We start from the raw sequence: 22874 nt of genomic DNA, 5'->3' as shown, positions 1-22874 counted from the left end.
GGGAGGGGGGGACAGGAATTTTGGGGGGGGGGCAGCGCCGCTTTCACTTTCGCTTTTCCCACCTGGCTTGGGGGGGGGGGGGGGGCGCCTGCGGGGCCGTTTTGGGGGGTGGGGTCAGGGGGGGTCAGGGGCCCCTCCCCCTTTTGTCCAACAACATCTCGGGGTTGGGGGTCCCGCCTGATGGGGGAGGGGTGGGGAAGGGTCCTTCCCCCCCACCTTCCCCCCCCCCCCTTTCCCCGCAGGGCCATTTGGGGTCCGTGTGTGGGGGAGGGGCGTCCCGGGGTTCACTGAGCGGCCATGGGAGGGGGGGTTTGGGGTGGGGGTCCCACATCTGGACCCTTCCCCACGGGGCCGCCTCCCTCCTGCAGCGCAGCCTCTGGATCTCGGGGACAAAAGGATTTTGGGGTGAATTCGGGGGATTTTGGGGGTGATTTCCCCCGGGTGTGGGGGTGACTTCGGGGGGCTTTGGGGGGGTGGTCCCCCCCCGAGTATGGGGGTGGCTTTGAGGGGGAGGCTCCCAGTTCCCCGCAGTCCCGGGGCGGCGGAAACGCGGAGTCAGCGCTGCCAAGTTCCTCTTTTATGGTCCCGGCGCTGAGTCAGCTCCTTCCGCACCCTACAGCCCGCTAAACTCCGATTAGTGGGAGTCACCCGGCACCCCCCGACCCGCCGGGACACCCCAAAACCGCCCCCCGGCTTCCCCTGTGTCCCCCGACCCACCGCACCGGTGAACAGCGGCTCTGCCCCAGCCCCCAACTCCGATTAACGGGCAACCTGCGCCCCAGCACACCCCAAAACCGCCCCTCGGCTCCTCTCCTGTGCCCTCCTGTGCCCCCCCAGCCCCTCCCCAGTCCCCCTGTGCCCCCCAACTCCTCCCCAGCCCCCCCCGTGCCCCCCCCCCCACCGGTGAACCGCGGTCTCCCCCAGCCCCCCCTCTCCTGGTCACCCCACTCATGGGGGGCGCACAAGGGTGGGGTGGAACCCCCCCATCCCCCGACCCCCCCAAAATCCTGCCCAGTCATGCTGACTGCGGGGCCGTGTGACAAACGGGGACAAGGGCCAAGGCCACCCGGGTCTTCCCGGGTGAAAAGGGGGCGGGCGGGGGGGGCGCCCCCTTCTCTCCGCCCCCGCGGCGGGGAAGGGACATAAACTCCCCCCGGCGGACGTTGAGCGGCCACAGCCGCGTTCTCGCTTCAACAGTGCTTGAACGGAACCGGCTGCTCGCGGCTCCGTCCGTCCATCCGTCCGTCCCGCCGCTCCCGAGCCGCTCCGTCCGTCCGTCCGTCCGGCCGCGCCGCCATGGAGTCCCAGGTCCGCCAGAATTACCACCGCGACTGCGAGGCCGCCGTCAACCGCATGGCCAACATGGAGCTCTACGCCTCCTACGTCTACCTGTCCATGGTAGGGGGGCTCGGGACCCCCGGGGCTTGGGGGACCCCCTTGGTGCGCCCCAAAGTCCCGCCCCGCCCCGCTGATGGCAGGGCGGAATCCCAGGAATTTGGGGGGTGGGGAGAGGTCCTGGGAGGCTCCCCCTGACCTCTCCTCCCTCCCCTAGGGCTTCTACTTCGATAGGGACGACGTGGCTTTGTCGCGACTGTCGCGGTTCTTCCTGGAGCAGTCGCGGGAGGAGCGGGAGCACGCCGAGGGGCTGCTGCGCTTCCAGACCAACCGCGGCGGCCGCGTCCTGCTGCAGGACATCAAGGTGCGTGTCCGGGGGATCGAGGTGGGCTACGTGGCCCACCTGGGCCCCTCCCGGTGACCGCGGTGCCCCGCAGAAGCCGGAGCGGGACACCTGGGGCTCGGCGCTGGAGGCGGTGGAGGCGGCGCTGCAGCTGGAGAAGTCGGTGAACCAGGCGCTGCTGGAGCTGCACGCCCTGGCTGCCGAGAAGGGAGACCCCCACGTGAGTGAGACCCCCCCCGGCTTCGGCCGCCCTCCTCCTCCTCCTCCTCAAGGGTCTGACGCCCCCTCCCCAGCTCCCAGTGCTCCCAGTTCCTCCCTTTTCCCACGGGATCGCCCTGGGGATCCAGACGGAGGGGGGATCCTGCGGTTCCACCCTCTGATGTGGGGCTGGGGGGGTCGCTGTGACCCCCCTAGAATCACCTGGGGGGGTGGGGGGCACGGTTACAGCCATGGCCGTACGGTGAGTATTTCCTGGGGGTCCTCACCCCCCAGAAAGGGCCCCCCCAGGTGCAATACCCCCCTCCTGGTGCAGAGGCTCTGTCCACCCTCCCTCTCCAAGGGAAGTGTTTGAGATCTCCCGTTGCTCCGGGGTCCCTCACCTCCCCCAGACCCTCGGCCCTGCCTGACCCTCCCGTGTCCCGCAGCTCTGTGACTTCCTGGAGTCGCACTACCTGGACGAGCAGGTGAAGGCCATCAAGGCTCTGGGTGACCACGCCACCAACCTGCGCCGCCTCAACAACGGCGGGGGGGCCTCGAGCGGCCTGGGCGAGTACCTGTTCGACCACCTGAGCCTGGAGGAGCGCAGCTGAGCCTCCCCGTGCCACCACCGTCCCCCCGAGCCCCCAGACCCTCGTAACCCCTGCCCCAGCCAAGGGGGCCCTGCCTGCTGGGCTCTCCCAGCATGATGCCCATAAAGGGTCTGTCTCTGCCTCCTCTGTTCTTGTCTCCTCCGACATTTTCTCCCCTCCACACAGGGGAATTGGGGTGGTGGGGTTAGTGGGGGCTGGCATGGGGTGGGGGGGTGGCAGGGCCCCTTCAGGGATGGGACAAATTTGTAGGAGTTTGGGGCGTTGCTGAGTAGGGAGGTCTGAGGAAAACCAGAAGGGGCTCCTGACCACAGGAAGGTGAGCCTTGGACTTGAGTGTCTTGGGACCAAGGTTTAGAGAATGGATCTGGCCATGCTAGGCCAGCCAAAGCCACAGTTCCTTGCAGCTTTGCCCCGTTTGCAAATTAAGGAGGCAGAAGGTGATTCGGGGCCACGGACCCCTGGACACCAACGCTGGATAAGGATATTTTAGGGTTTTTTTTTCCCTGGGAAACAAAACTCAGGTTCCTGGTGCCAGTTTGCAGGAGGCGTTTGGCACTGCCAGGGCAAACAGAGTTTTATTTTGCTGCAGCTTTGGTCTGGAAGAAATGGAGTGCCCCATGCTAAGCCTTGCCTCCTCCCCTCAGGCCTCTTCTGCCGTGTCCCCTCCTTCACCCCTCACCCCTACTCAAACTTCCAGCCCATCCCACCCCTGCCCCATCCCTCAGTGCCCCCACCGCCCACCCGTGACTCCCTGCAGGAGGGGAGGGGGCTGCAGGGTGACACCAGGGGCTGAGGGGAGGGGGCTGCAGGGTGACACCGGAGGCTGAGGGGAGGGGGCTGCAGGGTGACACCAGGGGCAGCTGAGAGGCAGAAGAGGCATTTAGGAGAAGAGGGGGGGCTCCGGGGTGGCACAGAGACACTGAGGGGCTGCAGTGGGGAACTTGGGAGTGCCTTGAGGGGCAAAGTGGGGGGTGCCTGAGGGGGACAGGTGAGCCACCCCTCACACCACCCCTCACCTCACCCTAAAATACCCCTAACCAGGTGGAGAGTGCACGGTGGAGGTCAGGGGGCCAAGGGACAGTGTGGGGGGGTTTGGGGTGGCACACAGACGTTGTGGGGGGCTTGGGGTGACACACAGACATTGTGGGGGGGGTTTGGGGTGGCGCACAGACGTTGTGGGGGGCTTGGGGTGGCACACAGACGTTGTGGGGGGCTTGGGGTGACACACAGACATTGTGGGGGGGGTTTGGGGTGGCACACAGACGTTGTGGGGGGCTTGGGGTGGCACACAGACGTTGTGGGGGGGGTTTGGGGTGGCGCACAGACGTTGTGGGGGGCTTGGGGTGGCACACAGATATTGGGGGGGCTTGGGGTGGCACACAGACGTTGTGGGGGGCTTGGGGTGACACACAGACATTGTGGGGGGGGCTTGGGGTGGCACACAGACGTTGTGGGGGGGGCTTGGGGTGGCACACAGACATTGGGGGGGCTTGGGGTGGCACACAGACATTGTGGGCTGAGGGGCAAAGGGGGGGGGGGGCTGGACCAGCACAGAGCTGACACTGAGGGTTAGGGGGGCAAAGGACACAGGGTACCAGGTAGTGTTGGGGTACTGGTGCAGCCCTCATGGTGGGACAGCCCCAGAACTCTCCCAGCAGGTGCAGGCAATTACCCCAATTAATAGGTAGAGATGATGTTTGGAGGCTACAGAGTTACAGGTAAGGGTTGAACAGTTTTTAGGGATTTTTTTTAGTTTTTTTTCAGGGCTTTTAATGGCTATTTTAGGGATTTTTTCTTTGCAGGAGTTTTTTAGGAATTGTCTGGGAATGTTTAGGATACCTTTAGAGCTTTTTCAGAGTTATAACAGAATTATTTTATGGTATTTTAAGGGCTGTCTTACTACTACTTGGAATTGTTAGGGGTGGTTTTGGGTATTCTTGGGACTTTTTTAGGACGACTTATAAGTTTCTCGGCCTTTTAGAGGAGTGTGGAGGGTATATGGAGAACTTTTTTAGGACTTTGGTATTTCTAAGGTTTTGAGGGGAATTTTTTAGGGTTTTTTTTAGAGTCTTATCAGGGCATTTTAAAGATTTAAGGGGTATTCTTAGAGCTCTTTTAGGATTATTTAAGGATTTTTTAAAGGTTCGTTGAGGATTTTCAGGGGTGTTTTAGGGGCTTTTTAAAAGTAGGGTATTTTTAGTGTATTTTGAGGCTATTTTTAGGTTTCTGTGGGGTGTTTAGGACACTTTGAAAACTAGGGCTTTTAAGGTAATTGATAGGATTTTTTAGGGTCCTTTCAGGGCATGACAGAGGCTGAGGGGCAGCTTGAGGGGCACTGTGGGGGCTTGAGGGTGACAGAGGCTGGGAGCTGAGTGAGGAAGAGGGGACAGCGGGTGACACACAGGGATGCTGAGGGTGGCAGGGGCAGCTGTAGGGTGACACAGAGAAGCTGGGGGCTGAGGGGCAAAGGAGAGGGGTCAAGGGTGACACACAGGGGCTGAGGGGCAGCTGAAGGGGCCTTGGGGGGCATAGGGGGGGCTTGAGGGTGACAGACAGAGCCTGAGGGCTGCTTGGCAAAAGGAAAAGGGCTCAGGTTGGTGTTTGGGGGCCTGTGGCCTAGAGTGGCCAGCTGCCTCCTGAAATTCCGCAATACACAGGATGCTTCCCCGACCCAAGCTGGCACCAGTGCCAACTTGGGCTGCTTTGACAGTGCTAAGTGTCTCCTGCAATCTACCATCAGTAACCTGGGCTAGTTTTGTTGGCCAGGGAAAAGGGCCAGCGCTGGTGTTCAGGGGCCTGTGGCCCAGAGTGGCCGGCTGCACGCTGAAAATTGGTCATTGTGCCGGATGTCTCCCAGACCCAAGCTGCCACCACCGTAAAGTCAGGCTGCTTTGTTAGTCTTAAGTGCCTCCTGAAAACCTTCCCCAGCTGTTCCTCATTGTTAAGGGTTTTGATTGAGGGAACAATTTCTCTTTTTTCGTTGCTGGAGGGATTTAAATTGAGGAGAACCCTTCTTTTCACAATATTTTTGGAGAATAAATTAAAGGGCAGAATTGGTTTATTTGCCATTTTATCAGTTTCAGTGGAGCTAACTGCCCCAGTTTCTCATTTTTACGGGTTCACTTGAAGGAAGCTCTTTTTCAGCATTTTAAGGATTTTAATATTAATTTCTGGGCACTCCTTCTGTGCCTTTGGACCAGCTATCTCAGAGAAGGGTGAGCCTGGCATGTACTTAACCATTATGCTGCCCAGGAGGTTTCTTGTTTTCTTATTTTTGTTTACAACGTAGATAGGCCGAATTAGGAGTCCCAAGGAGACTTACACTATTTACATCATTAGTATTCTTCTCCACCCTACTAGGTCACATGTGATATGCTACTTAGTGATCACTAAAGAATAATTATATAAGTTAACAGCAAATTACCCAATTTATCTAGCTATAATACCTAAACACAAAGTTTTATGTCTTAGCAGTTTTCTGCCCTTTTACTCCAAGTAGTTGTTGTAAAAAAGAAAGTGCTGTTATTTTTCTGAAGAATTTCCTTCTATAACAAGCCCTATACTCCCCTTGAACTCGAGTCAGAGGAGCCAAACAGCTGCAACTGCTCTGAGGGCTTTTATGCCCGGTGGGATTTGCCCCCTCCCTTTTCCCAGGTGCCACGGGAACGAGAGGCGGGCACCATCAGGGGTATATTAACCCCAGCCTTTGCTCAGAGCCTTCATTCCCCCTCTGGGATGTGCTGGGATCAGAGCTCTCCTCTCATTTCAGGTAAGAGGCTCTTTCAGCTTATTTCAGCTTGTTTTCAGCAGGTGTTTCTGGGCATCTAAAGCAACAGAGGCTTTGAAGATACTGTGAAGAAAACAGCATAGAATACAGGGAGTATTTAAGTTAATGATTTTGGGTTTTGTGTTTAGGGGTAGTGAAGTGCATTTGTAATTTCTGGTTTTTCTGGTTTTGTTCTGATTTTTTTTTTTTTTTTTTTTTTTTTTTTAGGAGGGGCACAGCTTCCAGATGCTCCAGGTTGTGTCAACTACAACGCTTTTCAGCAGATTCATCGTGTCCCAAGAGGGATCTGCCCAGTGTCCAAGATGATGTTTGAGATTGAGGCTTCAGGTGAGTTGAGGATTGTGACTAGGAGAGGGAGGGTGAGCGGGTATCCGGTTAGGAGTTATTGTTGGGGGGGTGGTTTTGAAGGCAGCAGGGTGAGAAAGGGTGTTTATTTGAGCCCCCCACCCCAGGCCTTTTAGAAGCCTAGCGGAGGCATTCACACGTCTTACAGCACACAAGGTCATCCACTGCACTCACAGGAATGCCATTTAACTTTGCCTTTCTCTAACCCAGGTGCCACTCACAATAACGGCCGCAGCCTTGGAATCAGGATGAAGCTGGAGCCTGAAGGAGCCAGGCACACTCAGGAGAGGGCAAGTAGCTGACTCACTGGGATTTGGCCCACATAACTCTGTACTCATACATTGGTTTTGTTTTTCTTTATTGTAGCTGACCGAGAGGCTAACAGGCGATCACGGGGCCCTCCGAGGCAGACTCATTTCAGGTGCAACGTGGATCCACGTCACCGATCATCCAAAAGATAAGTCAGGGCCACGGCCTGGAGATGGGACAATGGGAGAGCAGCGGGTCGGGAGTTCCTGGGACAGATTTAAAGATTAGCAGAGGGAAAAGCAATCTCCTCCAAGGGGCCTCTTAGGACAGCTGAAGGGAGAGGCTCTAATTTTGACGGCAGCTTTCAGGCGGGCAGCGCAGAACAGTTCCGGTCCCCGTCGTGTTGTCCGGCGTACCGTGTTACCTAGTGCGTCTTTGGGGTCCCTTTTGCCTTTTCCCCTCGAGACCCTCACCACAAGCATGCTGTGTTGTGTTTGTTGTCCCCCTGTTTGTCACGTTCTGTGTCACGGGTGTCCGCACATATTTGTGCCGGAGCCGCTCTGCCCTGCCCTGCCGCATAGCCTGCTGCAACAGGACAAGTCCCAGGGAGTTGCAGTTTGTGGGGTGCTGCCAGACTCTAGATGATATTCCTAGGTAGACAGAAGATGTTTGGAGCTGTGAAGTTATCCTGCAGGCCTTTGACTTTTGTCCTCGCTTTCTTTCAGACGCAGAAGGATAAAATCCAGGGCAAAATCCATCCACCCATCGCGGGTGAGGAGGTTCCCCCAAGCAGGTCAGTCACCGTTTGTCTCTGCAGGGAGAGTGTAAAGTGTGACTTTGTTCCAGCTCTGTTCTTTTTCTTTTTAGGAAGTAAAGCTGGATATCAGCAGTCAAGGTGAGGTGGGCAAGGTGAGCATTGAGTAGGGTACAGAAGCAGTTGTTATTGCTCCAGTCTCACTTTCCGGTGTAACTCTAAGCATCCGTTCCTGTGTTTTCATCAGCCTCGGAGCGCGGCCGAAGGGTGCGGCCCCAGGAGCCAGGCATTCTTAGGAGAACGGTGAGTCGCAGAATTGTGGGGTTTTGGCCAGTGTGCTGCAGAGATCATGCATTGATATTTGGATTTCTTTCATGTAGCTGACTAAGAAACAACAGGGAGTTGTTGAACAACAGTGCCAGCAGGAACTTCCCAGATGTTGAGGCCGCCTTCTGTTGCACCTGACACGGACCTGCATCCCCAGATGTCTGAGAGATAAGTAGAGGGCTACAACCCACAGAGGGGATGAAAGCGGGGCGCAGTGTAGGGACCCACCGGGAGGGATTTTTGAGTCTCCTTTGGAGATAGGGGCTGTCCATGGAGCGGCCCCTTAGGCCCCATAAAAGCAAAGCCTGGCTTTGGCATCACAGTGCTGAGGTGAGCAGGGCAGAGCAGTCCCGGTGTGTATCGTGTCACTTGTCTTTTGTATATTATGTGTGTTTGCATATGTCATGTCCTTTACCTTAGGCCTTGGAGGGGCCTGTCAGAACCCTGGCATCATTGTTAGCATCTGCGATCTCTGCATTCCTCGGCCTGGCACCAATGCCATAGAACTTTTGCCTCAGGAGCTCAGACAGGCATCAGACTCTCTTGTCTCTTTAGAAGCATCCGGTCAGATGTCTTTTCAGGTCTTGTTCTGAGCTGTATGGACAGCTCTGCCCCGCCAGGATCCATTATGGCGGACTAGGACTGGAAGAACGTGAGGGCAGGTAGAGGCTTCTGGCCGTAGGATTCTCGGGCATCCATCTTTGCAGTTCTTGGAATAAATCATTCGGTTAGCATCTTCTTCCTCCAGGTTTCTCTGAGCCTCATCAGCTCACCATTGGTGTCTCCTCAGTCATTTCCTTTTGCATTCTCTCAGTCCTCGCAGCCATTTTCCTTGCCAGGAGATTTCTGTCCATGTTGTGTCCCCGTTGTCTGTCACGTCCTGTCTGTCCCGTGTCACGGGTGTCTGCACACAATTGTGCCGGAGCTGCTCTGCCCTGCTGCATAGCCTGGTGTGCAGTAGGAGAAGTCCCGGGGACTTGAAGTTTGTAATGTGTTGTGTAGTTGGACTCTAGATGCCATTCCTAGATGGACCTAAGGTGTTTGCAGCTTTTGAGTTATCCTGCAGGTGTTTGACATATGTTCTGACTTTCTTTCAGGTGCAGATGCATTGCACCCATGGCAGAGCCCCCCATCCTGGGTGAGGGGGTTCCCGCAAGCAGGTCAGTCACCATTTGTTTCTGCAGGGGGAGTGTCAAGTGTGGCCCTGTTACAGCTTTTTTTTTTTGTCTTTATTTTTAGGAAGTATAGCTGGATCCCAGAAATCAAGTTCAGGAGAGCAAGGTGATCAGTAGCATTTCTTTTTGCTGAGGTCTGAATTCCTGGGGCAAGTCTAAGTCTCCATTCTCGTTTTTGTGGTCTAGGCAATCCACTCGGAGCCTGCCGAGCCCCCGTCACCAGCCAGCCGATGCACCGGGTTCCCTGCACGTGTGAGCCCTGTGGATGCGTTACAGGACCTGGTGATGAAGCCCAGAACTTTTCTATTTAAAGGTGCCATCCAGGTGGCCTTGGGCAGGTGCCAAGGAGTTGTGGTGAGTCGGGGAAGTAGGGAGGAGGAGTGAGGGTCCCCTCAGGTTTCAGCCATGCCAAATCACCTCATCTCCTCTTAGCCCAGGCTTACCCCCTGTGACGACGGCTTCGGTCTCTGAGCGTGCCCGAAGGGTGCGGCCCCAGGAGCCGGGCATTCTTAGGAGAACGGTGAGTCGCAGAATTGTGGGGTTTTGGCCAGTGTGCTGCAGAGATCATGCGTTGATATTTGGATTTCTTTCATGTAGCTGACTAAGAGACAACAGGGAGTTGTTGAACAACAGTGCCAGCAGGAACTTCCCAGATGTTGAGGCCGCCTTCTGTTGCACCTGACACGGACCTGCATCCCCAGATGTCTGAGAGATAAGTAGAGGGCTACAACCCACAGAGGGGATGAAAGCGGGGCGCAGTGTAGGGACCCACCGGGAGGGATTTTTGAGTCTCCTTTGGAGATAGGGGTGTCCATGGAGCGGCCCCTTAGGCCCCATAAAAGCAAAGCCTGGCTTTGGATCACAGTGCTGAGGTGAGCAGGGCAGAGCAGTCCCGGTGTGTATCGTGTCACTTGTCTTTTGTATATTATGTGTGTTTGCATATGTCATGTCCTTTACCTTAGGCCTTGGAGGGGCCTGTCAGAAACCCTGGCATCATTGTTAGCATCTGTGATCTCTGCATTCCTCGGCCTGGCACCCAGGCCCTAGAACTTTCGCCTCAGGAGCTCAGACAGGCATCAGACTCTCTTGTCTCTTTAGAAGCATCCGGTCAGCTGTCTTCTCAGGTCTTGTTCTGAGCTGTGTGGACAGCTCTGCCCCGCCAGGATCCATTATGGCGGACTAGGACTGGAAAGAACGTGAGGGCAGGTAGAGGCTTCTGGCTGTAGGATTCTCGGGCATCCATCTTTGCAGTTCTTGGAATACATCATTTGGTTAGCATCTTCTTCCTCCAGGTTTCTCTGAGCCTCATCAGCTCACCATCGGTCTCCCCTCAGTCATCTCCTTTTGCATTCTCTCAGTCCTCGCAGCCATTTTCCTTGCCAGGAGATTTCTGTCCGTGTTGTGTCCCCGTTGTCTGTCACGTCCTGTCTGTCCTGTGTCACGGGTGTGTGCACACACAATTGTGCCGGAGCTGCTCTGCCCTGCTGCATAGCCTGGTGCAATAGGAGAAGTCCCGGGGACTTGAAGTTTGTAATGTGGGGTGTAGTTGGACTCTAGGTGGGATTTGTAGATGGACACAGGCTATCTGGAGCTCTTAAGTTATCCTGCAACAGTTTGACTCTTGTCCTGACATTTTTTTCAGATTCAGATGGATTAAATGTGTGCCAGAAGGCCCCATCCCGGGTGAGTGGTTTCCCCTGAGCAGGTGAGGCACCATTTGTCTCTGCAGCAGAAGTGTATGTGGTGACTCTGTTACAGCACTGTTCTTTGTCTTTCTTTTTAGGAAGTAAATCTGGATACCAGCAGTCAAGGTGAGCAGTGGAGAGAAGTAGCTGTTATTGCTCAGGTCTCAGTTTCCGGTGCTGCTCTAAGCTTCCATTCTCTTTTTTGTGCTTTAGGCAATCCACTCGGAGCCTGCCAAGCCCCCATCACCAGCCGGCCGATGCACCGGGTTCCCTGCACGTGTGAGCCCTGTGGATGCGTTACAGGACCTGGTGATGAAGCCCAGAACTTTTCTATTTAAAGGTGCCATCCAGGTGGTCTTGGGCAGGTGCCAAGGAGTTGCGGGGAGTCGGGGAAGCAGGGAGGAGGAGCGAGGGTCTGCTCAGGTTTCAGCAATTCCACATCACCTCGTCTCCTCTTACCCCAGGCTTACCCCGTGACAATGACATCAGCCTCGAAGCGTGGCCGAAGGGTGCGGCCCCAGGAGCCGGGCATTCTTAGGAGAACCGTGAGTGGCAGAATTGTTGGGTTTTGGCCAGTGTGCTGCAGAGATCATGCATTGATATTTGCATTTCTTTCATGTAGCTGACTAAGAAACAACAGGGAGTTGTTGAACAACAGTGCCAGCAGGAACTTCCCAGATGTTGAGGCTGCCTTCTGTTGCACCTGACACGGACCTGCATCCCCAGATGTCTGAGAGATAAGTAGAGGGCTACGACCCACAGAGGGGATGAAAGCGGGGCGCAGGGCAGGGACCCACCGGGAGGGATTTTTGAATCTCCTTTGGAGGTGGGGGTGTCCATGAAGTGGCCCCTTAGGCCCCATAAAAGCAAAGCCTGGCTTTGGATCACAGTGCTGAGGTGCGCAGGGCAGAGCAGTCCCGGTGTGTATCGTGTCACTTGTCTTTTGTGTATTATGTGTGTTTGCATATGTCATGTCCTTTACCTTAGGCCTTGGAGGGGCCTGTCAGAAACCCTGGCATCATTGTTAGCATCTGCGATCTCTGCATTCCTCGGCCTGGCACCAATGCCATAGAACTTTTGCCTCAGGAGCTCAGACAGGCATCAGACTCTCTTGTCTCTTTAGAAGCATCCGGTCAGATGTCTTTTCAGGTCTTGTTCTGAGCTGTATGGACAGCTCTGCCCCGCCAGGATCCATTATGGCGGACTAGGACTGGAAAGAACGTGAGGGCAGGTAGAGGCTTCTGGCCGTAGGATTCTCGGGCATCCATCTTTGCAGTTCTTGGAATAAATCATTCGGTTAGCATCTTCTTCCTCCAGGTTTCTCTGAGCCTCATCAGCTCACCATTGGTGTCTCCTCAGTCATTTCCTTTTGCATTCTCTCAGTCCTCGCAGCCATTTTCCTTGCCAGGAGATTTCTGTCCATGTTGTGTCCCCGTTGTCTGTCACGTCCTGTCCCGTGTCACGGGTGTCTGCACACAATTGTGCCGGAGCTGCTCTGCCCTGCTGCATAGCCTGGTGTGCAGTAGGAGAAGTCCCGGGGACTTGAAGTTTGTAATGTGTTGTGTAGTTGGACTCTAGATGCCATTCCTAGATGGACCTAAGGTGTTTGCAGCTTTTGAGTTATCCTGCAGGTGTTTGACATATGTTCTGACTTTCTTTCAGGTGCAGATGCATTGCACCCATGGCAGAGCCCCCCATCCTGGGTGAGGGGGTTCCCGCAAGCAGGTCAGTCACCATTTGTTTCTGCAGGGGGAGTGTCAAGTGTGGCCCTGTTACAGCTTTTTTTTTTTGTCTTTATTTTTAGGAAGTATAGCTGGATCCCAGAAATCAAGTTCAGGAGAGCAAGGTGATCAGTAGCATTTCTTTTTGCTGAGGTCTGAATTCCTGGGGCAAGTCTAAGTCTCCATTCTCGTTTTTGTGGTCTAGGCAATCCACTCGGAGCCTGCCGAGCCCCCGTCACCAGCCAGCCGATGCACCGGGTTCCCTGCACGTGTGAGCCCTGTGGATGCGTTACAGGACCTGGTGATGAAGCCCAGAACTTTTCTATTTAAAGGTGCCATCCAGGTGGCCTTGGGCAGGTGCCAAGGAGTTGTGGTGAGTCGGGGAAGTAGGGAGGAGGAGTGAGGGTCCCCTCAGGTTTCAGCCATGCCAAATCACCTCATCTCCTCTTAGCCCAGGCTTACCCCCTGTGACGACGGCTTCGGTCTCTGAGCGTGCCCGAAGCGTGCGGCCCGAGCAGCTGAGCGTTCTTAGGAGCACGGTGAGTAGCAGACTTGTGGGGTTTTGGCCGAGGGGCTGCCAAGATCGGGCACTGATGTTTGGTTTTCTTTAATACAGCTGTCTAAGAGACACCAGCCCGGTGCCAGCAGGACCTTCCCGGCTGACGAGGCGGCCTTTCTTCGCACCCGAGACCGGCATCCCCAGCTGTGCGAGAGATAAGTAGAGGGCTACGACCCACAGAGGGGATGAAAGCCGGGGGCTGGTTTGGGAATTACTGGGAGGGGTTTTTGAGTCTCCTTTGCAGATGGGGCTGTCCCTGAAGCGGCCCCTTAGGCCCCATAAAAGCAAAGCCTGGCTTTGGATCACAGTGCTGAGGCGCGCAGGGCAGAGCAGTCCCGGTGTGTATCGTGTCACTTGTCTTTTGTGTATTATGTGTTGTTTGGATATGTCATGTCCTTTACCTTAGGCCTTGGAGGGGCCTGTCAGAAACCCTGGCATCATTGTTAGCATCTGTGATCTCTGCATTCCTCGGCCTGGCACCCAGGCCCTAGAACTTTCGCCTCAGGAGCTCAGACAGGCATCAGACTCTCTTGTCTCTTTAGAAGCATCCGGTCAGATGTCTTCTCAGGTCTTGTTCTGAGCTGTGTGGACAGCTCTGCCCCGCCAGGATCCATTATGGCGGACTAGGACTGGAAAGAACGTGAGGGCAGGTAGAGGCTTCTGGCTGTAGGATTCTCGGGCATCCATCTTTGCAGTTCTTGGAATACATCATTTGGTTAGCATCTTCTTCCTCCAGGTTTCTCTGAGCCTCATCAGCTCACCATCGGTCTCCCCTCAGTCATCTCCTTTTGCATTCTCTCAGTCCTCGCAGCCATTTTCCTTGCCAGGAGATTTCTGTCCGTGTTGTGTCCCCGTTGTCTGTCACGTCCTGTCTGTCCTGTGTCACGGGTGTGTGCACACACAATTGTGCCGGAGCTGCTCTGCCCTGCTGCATAGCCGGGTGCAATAGGAGAAGTCCCGGGGACTTGAAGTTTGTAATGTGGGGTGTAGTTGGACTCTAGGTGGGATTTGTAGATGGACACAGGCTATCTGGAGCTCTTAAGTTATCCTGCAACAGTTTGACTCTTGTCCTGACATTTTTTTCAGATTCAGATGGATTAAATGTGTGCCAGAAGGCCCCATCCCGGGTGAGTGGTTTCCCCTGAGCAGGTGAGGCACCATTTGTCTCTGCAGCAGAAGTGTATGTGGTGACTCTGTTACAGCACTGTTCTTTGTCTTTCTTTTTAGGAAGTAAATCTGGATACCAGCAGTCAAGGTGAGCAGTGGAGAGAAGTAGCTGTTATTGCTCAGGTCTCAGTTTCCGGTGCTGCTCTAAGCTTCCATTCTCTTTTTTGTGCTTTAGGCAATCCACTCGGAGCCTGCCAAGCCCCCATCACCAGCCGGCCGATGCACCGGGTTCCCTGCACGTGTGAGCCCTGTGGATGCGTTACAGGACCTGGTGATGAAGCCCAGAACTTTTCTATTTAAAGGTGCCATCCAGGTGGTCTTGGGCAGGTGCCAAGGAGTTGCGGGGAGTCGGGGAAGCAGGGAGGAGGAGCGAGGGTCTGCTCAGGTTTCAGCAATTCCACATCACCTCGTCTCCTCTTACCCCAGGCTTACCCCGTGACAATGACATCAGCCTCGAAGCGTGGCCGAAGGGTGCGGCCCCAGGAGCCGGGCATTCTTAGGAGAACCGTGAGTGGCAGAATTGTTGGGTTTTGGCCAGTGTGCTGCAGAGATCATGCATTGATATTTGCATTTCTTTCATGTAGCTGACTAAGAAACAACAGGGAGTTGTTGAACAACAGTGCCAGCAGGAACTTCCCAGATGTTGAGGCTGCCTTCTGTTGCACCTGACACGGACCTGCATCCCCAGATGTCTGAGAGATAAGTAGAGGGCTACGACCCACAGAGGGGATGAAAGCGGGGCGCAGGGCAGGGACCCACCGGGAGGGATTTTTGAATCTCCTTTGGAGGTGGGGGTGTCCATGAAGTGGCCCCTTAGGCCCCATAAAAGCAAAGCCTGGCTTTGGATCACAGTGCTGAGGTGCGCAGGGCAGAGCAGTCCCGGTGTGTATCGTGTCACTTGTCTTTTGTGTATTATGTGTGTTTGCATATGTCATGTCCTTTACCTTAGGCCTTGGAGGGGCCTGTCAGAAACCCTGGCATCATTGTTAGCATCTGCGATCTCTGCATTCCTCGGCCTGGCACCAATGCCATAGAACTTTTGCCTCAGGAGCTCAGACAGGCATCAGACTCTCTTGTCTCTTTAGAAGCATCCGGTCAGATGTCTTTTCAGGTCTTGTTCTGAGCTGTATGGACAGCTCTGCCCCGCCAGGATCCATTATGGCGGACTAGGACTGGAAAGAACGTGAGGGCAGGTAGAGGCTTCTGGCCGTAGGATTCTCGGGCATCCATCTTTGCAGTTCTTGGAATAAATCATTCGGTTAGCATCTTCTTCCTCCAGGTTTCTCTGAGCCTCATCAGCTCACCATTGGTGTCTCCTCAGTCATTTCCTTTTGCATTCTCTCAGTCCTCGCAGCCATTTTCCTTGCCAGGAGATTTCTGTCCATGTTGTGTCCCCGTTGTCTGTCACGTCCTGTCCCGTGTCACGGGTGTCTGCACACAATTGTGCCGGAGCTGCTCTGCCCTGCTGCATAGCCTGGTGTGCAGTAGGAGAAGTCCCGGGGACTTGAAGTTTGTAATGTGTTGTGTAGTTGGACTCTAGATGCCATTCCTAGATGGACCTAAGGTGTTTGCAGCTTTTGAGTTATCCTGCAGGTGTTTGACATATGTTCTGACTTTCTTTCAGGTGCAGATGCATTGCACCCATGGCAGAGCCCCCCATCCTGGGTGAGGGGGTTCCCGCAAGCAGGTCAGTCACCATTTGTTTCTGCAGGGGGAGTGTCAAGTGTGGCCCTGTTACAGCTTTTTTTTTTTGTCTTTATTTTTAGGAAGTATAGCTGGATCCCAGAAATCAAGTTCAGGAGAGCAAGGTGATCAGTAGCATTTCTTTTTGCTGAGGTCTGAATTCCTGGGGCAAGTCTAAGTCTCCATTCTCGTTTTTGTGGTCTAGGCAATCCACTCGGAGCCTGCCGAGCCCCCGTCACCAGCCAGCCGATGCACCGGGTTCCCTGCACGTGTGAGCCCTGTGGATGCGTTACAGGACCTGGTGATGAAGCCCAGAACTTTTCTATTTAAAGGTGCCATCCAGGTGGCCTTGGGCAGCTGCCAAGGAGTTGTGGTGAGTCGGGGAAGTAGGGAGGAGGAGTGAGGGTCCCCTCAGGTTTCAGCCATGCCAAATCACCTCATCTCCTCTTAGCCCAGGCTTACCCCCTGTGACGACGGCTTCGGTCTCTGAGCGTGCCCGAAGCGTGCGGCCCGAGCAGCTGAGCGTTCTTAGGAGCACGGTGAGTAGCAGACTTGTGGGGTTTTGGCCGAGGGGCTGCCAAGATCGGGCACTGATGTTTGGTTTTCTTTAATACAGCTGTCTAAGAGACACCAGCCCGGTGCCAGCAGGACCTTCCCGGCTGACGAGGCGGCCTTTCTTCGCACCCGAGACCGGCATCCCCAGCTGTGCGAGAGATAAGTAGAGGGCTACGACCCACAGAGGGGATGAAAGCCGGGGGCTGGTTTGGGAATTACTGGGAGGGGTTTTTGAGTCTCCTTTGCAGATGGGGCTGTCCCTGAAGCGGCCCCTTAGGCCCCATAAAAGCAAAGCCTGGCTTTGGATCACAGTGCTGAGGCGCGCAGGGCAGAGCAGTCCCGGTGTGTATCGTGTCACTTGTCTTTTGTGTATTATGTGTTGTTTGGATATGTCATGTCCTTTACCTTAGGCCTTGGAGGGGCCTGTCAGAAACCCTGGCATCATTGTTAGCATCTGTGATCTCTGCATTCCTCGGCCTGGCACCCAGGCCCTAGAACTTTTGCCTCAGGAGCTCAGACAGGCATCAGACTCTCTTGTCTCTTTAGAAGCATCCGGTCAGATGTCTTCTCAGGTCTTGTTCTGAGCTGTGTGGACAGCTCTGCCCCGCCAGGATCCATTATGGCGGACTAGGACTGGAAAGAACGTGAGGGCAGGTAGAGGCTTCTGGCTGTAGGATTCTCGGGCATCCATCTTTGCAGTTCTTGGAATACATCATTTGGTTAGCATCTTCTTCCTCCAGGTTTCTCTGAGCCTCATCAGCTCACCATCGGTCTCCCCTCAGTCATCTCCTTTTGCATTCTCTCAGTCCTCGCAGCCATTTTCCTTGCCAGGAGATTTCTGTCCGTGTTGTGTCCCCGTTGTCTGTCACGTCCTGTCTGTCCTGTGTCACGGGTGTGTGCACACACAATTGTGCCGGAGCTGCTCTGCCCTGCTGCATAGCCGGGTGCAATAGGAGAAGTCCCGGGGACTTGAAGTTTGTAATGTGGGGTGTAGTTGGACTCTAGGTGGGATTTGTAGATGGACACAGGCTATCTGGAGCTCTTAAGTTATCCTGCAACAGTTTGACTCTTGTCCTGACATTTTTTTCAGATTCAGATGGATTAAATGTGTGCCAGAAGGCCCCATCCCGGGTGAGTGGTTTCCCCTGAGCAGGTGAGGCACCATTTGTCTCTGCAGCAGAAGTGTATGTGGTGACTCTGTTACAGCACTGTTCTTTGTCTTTCTTTTTAGGAAGTAAATCTGGATACCAGCAGTCAAGGTGAGCAGTGGAGAGAAGTAGCTGTTATTGCTCAGGTCTCAGTTTCCGGTGCTGCTCTAAGCTTCCATTCTCTTTTTTGTGCTTTAGGCAATCCACTCGGAGCCTGCCAAGCCCCCATCACCAGCCGGCCGATGCACCGGGTTCCCTGCACGTGTGAGCCCTGTGGATGCGTTACAGGACCTGGTGATGAAGCCCAGAACTTTTCTATTTAAAGGTGCCATCCAGGTGGTCTTGGGCAGGTGCCAAGGAGTTGCGGGGAGTCGGGGAAGTAGGGAGGAGGAGCGAGGGTCTGCTCAGGTTTCAGCAATTCCACATCACCTCGTCTCCTCTTACCCCAGGCTTACCCCGTGACAATGACATCAGCCTCGAAGCGTGGCCGAAGGGTGCGGCCCCAGGAGCCGGGCATTCTTAGGAGAACCGTGAGTGGCAGAATTGTTGGGTTTTGGCCAGTGTGCTGCAGAGATCATGCATTGATATTTGCATTTCTTTCATGTAGCTGACTAAGAAACAACAGGGAGTTGTTGAACAACAGTGCCAGCAGGAACTTCCCAGATGTTGAGGCTGCCTTCTGTTGCACCTGACACGGACCTGCATCCCCAGATGTCTGAGAGATAAGTAGAGGGCTACGACCCACAGAGGGGATGAAAGCGGGGCGCAGGGCAGGGACCCACCGGGAGGGATTTTTGAATCTCCTTTGGAGGTGGGGGTGTCCATGAAGTGGCCCCTTAGGCCCCATAAAAGCAAAGCCTGGCTTTGGATCACAGTGCTGAGGTGCGCAGGGCAGAGCAGTCCCGGTGTGTATCGTGTCACTTGTCTTTTGTGTATTATGTGTGTTTGCATATGTCATGTCCTTTACCTTAGGCCTTGGAGGGGCCTGTCAGAAACCCTGGCATCATTGTTAGCATCTGCGATCTCTGCATTCCTCGGCCTGGCACCAATGCCATAGAACTTTTGCCTCAGGAGCTCAGACAGGCATCAGACTCTCTTGTCTCTTTAGAAGCATCCGGTCAGATGTCTTTTCAGGTCTTGTTCTGAGCTGTATGGACAGCTCTGCCCCGCCAGGATCCATTATGGCGGACTAGGACTGGAAAGAACGTGAGGGCAGGTAGAGGCTTCTGGCCGTAGGATTCTCGGGCATCCATCTTTGCAGTTCTTGGAATAAATCATTCGGTTAGCATCTTCTTCCTCCAGGTTTCTCTGAGCCTCATCAGCTCACCATTGGTGTCTCCTCAGTCATTTCCTTTTGCATTCTCTCAGTCCTCGCAGCCATTTTCCTTGCCAGGAGATTTCTGTCCATGTTGTGTCCCCGTTGTCTGTCACGTCCTGTCCCGTGTCACGGGTGTCTGCACACAATTGTGCCGGAGCTGCTCTGCCCTGCTGCATAGCCTGGTGTGCAGTAGGAGAAGTCCCGGGGACTTGAAGTTTGTAATGTGTTGTGTAGTTGGACTCTAGATGCCATTCCTAGATGGACCTAAGGTGTTTGCAGCTTTTGAGTTATCCTGCAGGTGTTTGACATATGTTCTGACTTTCTTTCAGGTGCAGATGCATTGCACCCATGGCAGAGCCCCCCATCCTGGGTGAGGGGGTTCCCGCAAGCAGGTCAGTCACCATTTGTTTCTGCAGGGGGAGTGTCAAGTGTGGCCCTGTTACAGCTTTTTTTTTTTGTCTTTATTTTTAGGAAGTATAGCTGGATCCCAGAAATCAAGTTCAGGAGAGCAAGGTGATCAGTAGCATTTCTTTTTGCTGAGGTCTGAATTCCTGGGGCAAGTCTAAGTCTCCATTCTCGTTTTTGTGGTCTAGGCAATCCACTCGGAGCCTGCCGAGCCCCCGTCACCAGCCAGCCGATGCACCGGGTTCCCTGCACGTGTGAGCCCTGTGGATGCGTTACAGGACCTGGTGATGAAGCCCAGAACTTTTCTATTTAAAGGTGCCATCCAGGTGGCCTTGGGCAGCTGCCAAGGAGTTGTGGTGAGTCGGGGAAGTAGGGAGGAGGAGTGAGGGTCCCCTCAGGTTTCAGCCATGCCAAATCACCTCATCTCCTCTTAGCCCAGGCTTACCCCCTGTGACGACGGCTTCGGTCTCTGAGCGTGCCCGAAGCGTGCGGCCCGAGCAGCTGAGCGTTCTTAGGAGCACGGTGAGTAGCAGACTTGTGGGGTTTTGGCCGAGGGGCTGCCAAGATCGGGCACTGATGTTTGGTTTTCTTTAATACAGCTGTCTAAGAGACACCAGCCCGGTGCCAGCAGGACCTTCCCGGCTGACGAGGCGGCCTTTCTTCGCACCCGAGACCGGCATCCCCAGCTGTGCGAGAGATAAGTAGAGGGCTACGACCCACAGAGGGGATGAAAGCCGGGGGCTGGTTTGGGAATTACTGGGAGGGGTTTTTGAGTCTCCTTTGCAGATGGGGCTGTCCCTGAAGCGGCCCCTTAGGCCCCATAAAAGCAAAGCCTGGCTTTGGATCACAGTGCTGAGGCGCGCAGGGCAGAGCAGTCCCGGTGTGTATCGTGTCACTTGTCTTTTGTGTATTATGTGTTGTTTGGATATGTCATGTCCTTTACCTTAGGCCTTGGAGGGGCCTGTCAGAAACCCTGGCATCATTGTTAGCATCTGTGATCTCTGCATTCCTCGGCCTGGCACCCAGGCCCTAGAACTTTCGCCTCAGGAGCTCAGACAGGCATCAGACTCTCTTGTCTCTTTAGAAGCATCCGGTCAGATGTCTTCTCAGGTCTTGTTCTGAGCTGTGTGGACAGCTCTGCCCCGCCAGGATCCATTATGGCGGACTAGGACTGGAAAGAACGTGAGGGCAGGTAGAGGCTTCTGGCTGTAGGATTCTCGGGCATCCATCTTTGCAGTTCTTGGAATACATCATTTGGTTAGCATCTTCTTCCTCCAGGTTTCTCTGAGCCTCATCAGCTCACCATCGGTCTCCCCTCGGTCATCTCCTTTTGCATTCTCTCAGTCCTCGCAGCCATTTTCCTTGCCAGGAGATTTCTGTCCGTGTTGTGTCCCCGTTGTCTGTCACGTCCCGTCTGTCCTGTGTCACGGGTGTCTGCACACACATTTGTGCCGGAGCTGCTCTGCCCTGCCGCATAGCCTGGTGCAATAGGAGACGTGCCGGGGACTTGAAGTTTGTAATGTGGGGTGTAGTTGTACACAAGATATCTGGAGCTATTAAGTTACCCTGCAACAGTTTGGCTTTTGTCCTGACTTTCTTTCAGATGCAGAAGGATAAAATCCAGGGCAGAGCCCCCCATCCCGGGTGTGGGGTTTGCCCTGAGCATGTGAGTCCATGTTTGTTTCTGCAGAGGAAGCATAAATGCTGGCCGTTACAGCATTGTTCATTGTCTCTCTTTTTAGGAAGTCAAGGCCGAGAGCAGCAGTCAAGGCCGAGTGGGCGAGGTGAGCATTGAATAGCGTACAGAAGCAGTTGTTATTGCTGATGTCTCAGTTTTGGTTCAGCTCTAAGCATCTCCTCTTGTTTTTTTATTTTAGGTGGTCCACTTGCCATCTCTCCTGGCCGAGCACGCCTATGCCAGGTGGGTGAGAGCTTAAGGTATCGGTGTGGCATCCTTGTCAGATTTGGGAGGTTGTGTTTTCACAGTATGTCACCATGCTTTTCTGCTTTGTTTCTTTGCAGGTGCTGTCGCTGCCCTAGGCACGCCCTGGATCAGAGGAGGGCAGGTGAGTTGGAGTTCAGGCAGGCTGATTCCGAGGTGAGCGTTACACAGCAGCATGCTAAGCGTGTCCCTTTTCTCTTTGCAGGTATCTTCCGGGCACCCTCTGGAGTCAAATCAAGATTTGAGGTGAGCCGGGGCAGTGGTGCAGAGGAGTCCCGGGGATTACTGTTTTTGAGGGCAATAGTCAGGTTTTCTGTTTTGTCTTAGGTACCCTGAGGAGGCTCGTAGCCCAAGCTTGGAAACGGCAGCACCGAAGCACACACGGAGAGCATCTCAACGTCCACGTCTGACCGAGGATGGATTTTGTCCTCTCATCTTCCAAAAGCTAAGTGTCGGGGCCAGCGGTTGGGAGAAGGGGAATAGCCTTTACTATCACAGGAGGCAATCAGATGTCAGCTTAGGGGACAGGTCTGTAGCGGGGTGGGCTCTCTGGAAGTAAAGGGAGAGGGTTTCCCCTCAGCCTCGCCAGAGCCTTTGCCGGGCAGGGCAGTTCCGACCCATCTCCACATTTTCGGGAACTTTGCGTCGTCCGCCTCCCTCGACTCGACGTCGTCACGGATCTTTCCCCCGAGGAGCTCGCCTTCACGTCCGGAGCTCCGGCCACGGTCACCCGGCAGTCTGCTTCCTTCTCTAGGCTCGCCGCCCCTCTCGAGCATCCTCTTAACTGCTTCGGCACTAACTTCTTTTGTTGAGTTACATTTCATCATCACGTGCCATCGTCATAGGGCTTCCTTTCCTTTGGCATCATCAGCCTCTGGCTCATCTTGCGTTAGGAATCTCGGGTCCCTATTGGGACAGTGCCAGGCAGTTGCCACTCGTCTCTGTGTTATGTCGTCCGTGTCTGTGTTATGTCGTCCGTGTCTGTGTTATGTCGTCCGTGTCCGTGTTATGTTGTCCGTGTCTGTGTTATGTAGTCCGTGTCCATCGTCTTACGTGTCACAGGCCTTTGTTACGTCTCAACGCTTTATCGGCACTATTCCGTGCCACGTAGGCCATATTCTACTCACGTTCCTTTCCGGATATCCCTTATTCCGGCATCTTTACATTTTTACTCTTTGGGACAGGAATGTCTCAAAGGGACAAGATGTTCTCATCCGTCTTCCTTTTCACTACCGGCTTTGGTAGTGCCTTTTTTTCCACGCCATTCTCTTGGACTTCTGGAGGAAGCGTCTTACACCCTCCTCACGTGACTGCAGGAGTTCTATAGGTTCCATCCTCCCAAGGGGTATAGGGCTCAAGAATTAATCTTCCAGAGAGCTATCTCAAGTCCTGGCTTATACTGTATGTACTTACATTGTTTGTGCCTATGCTGGCTTATACTGTATGTACTTATACTGTATGTACTTACATTGCGTTTACCTATGTTGGCTTACACTGTATGTACTTACATTGTGTGTACCTATGCTGGCTTATATTGTATGGACTTACACTCCATGTACACTTGCACT

The 22874-nt window shown here is 54.4% G+C and overlaps 1 protein-coding gene across 1 annotated transcript; it reads left to right on the top strand.

The window, feature by feature from the left end:
• Positions 1 to 549: 549 nt before the first annotated feature.
• On the top strand, positions 550 to 2613 carry LOC118701289 (ferritin heavy chain A-like). The gene is made up of 4 exons (XM_036405923.2): positions 550 to 1398; positions 1553 to 1699; positions 1773 to 1898; positions 2323 to 2613. Exons 1-4 carry the CDS (start codon positions 1297 to 1299, stop codon positions 2485 to 2487), a joined length of 540 nt encoding a protein of 179 aa, XP_036261816.1. The 5' UTR covers positions 550 to 1296; the 3' UTR covers positions 2488 to 2613.
• Positions 2614 to 22874: the final 20261 nt, after the last annotated feature.

The sequence above is a fragment of the Molothrus ater genome, unplaced genomic scaffold, assembly GCF_012460135.2.
Source record: "Molothrus ater isolate BHLD 08-10-18 breed brown headed cowbird unplaced genomic scaffold, BPBGC_Mater_1.1 matUn_MA560, whole genome shotgun sequence".
NCBI classification, from domain to species: domain Eukaryota; kingdom Metazoa; phylum Chordata; class Aves; order Passeriformes; family Icteridae; genus Molothrus; species Molothrus ater.
The sequence above is the reverse complement of the archived record's forward strand: the minus strand, read 5'-3'. Positions and strand labels throughout refer to the sequence as shown.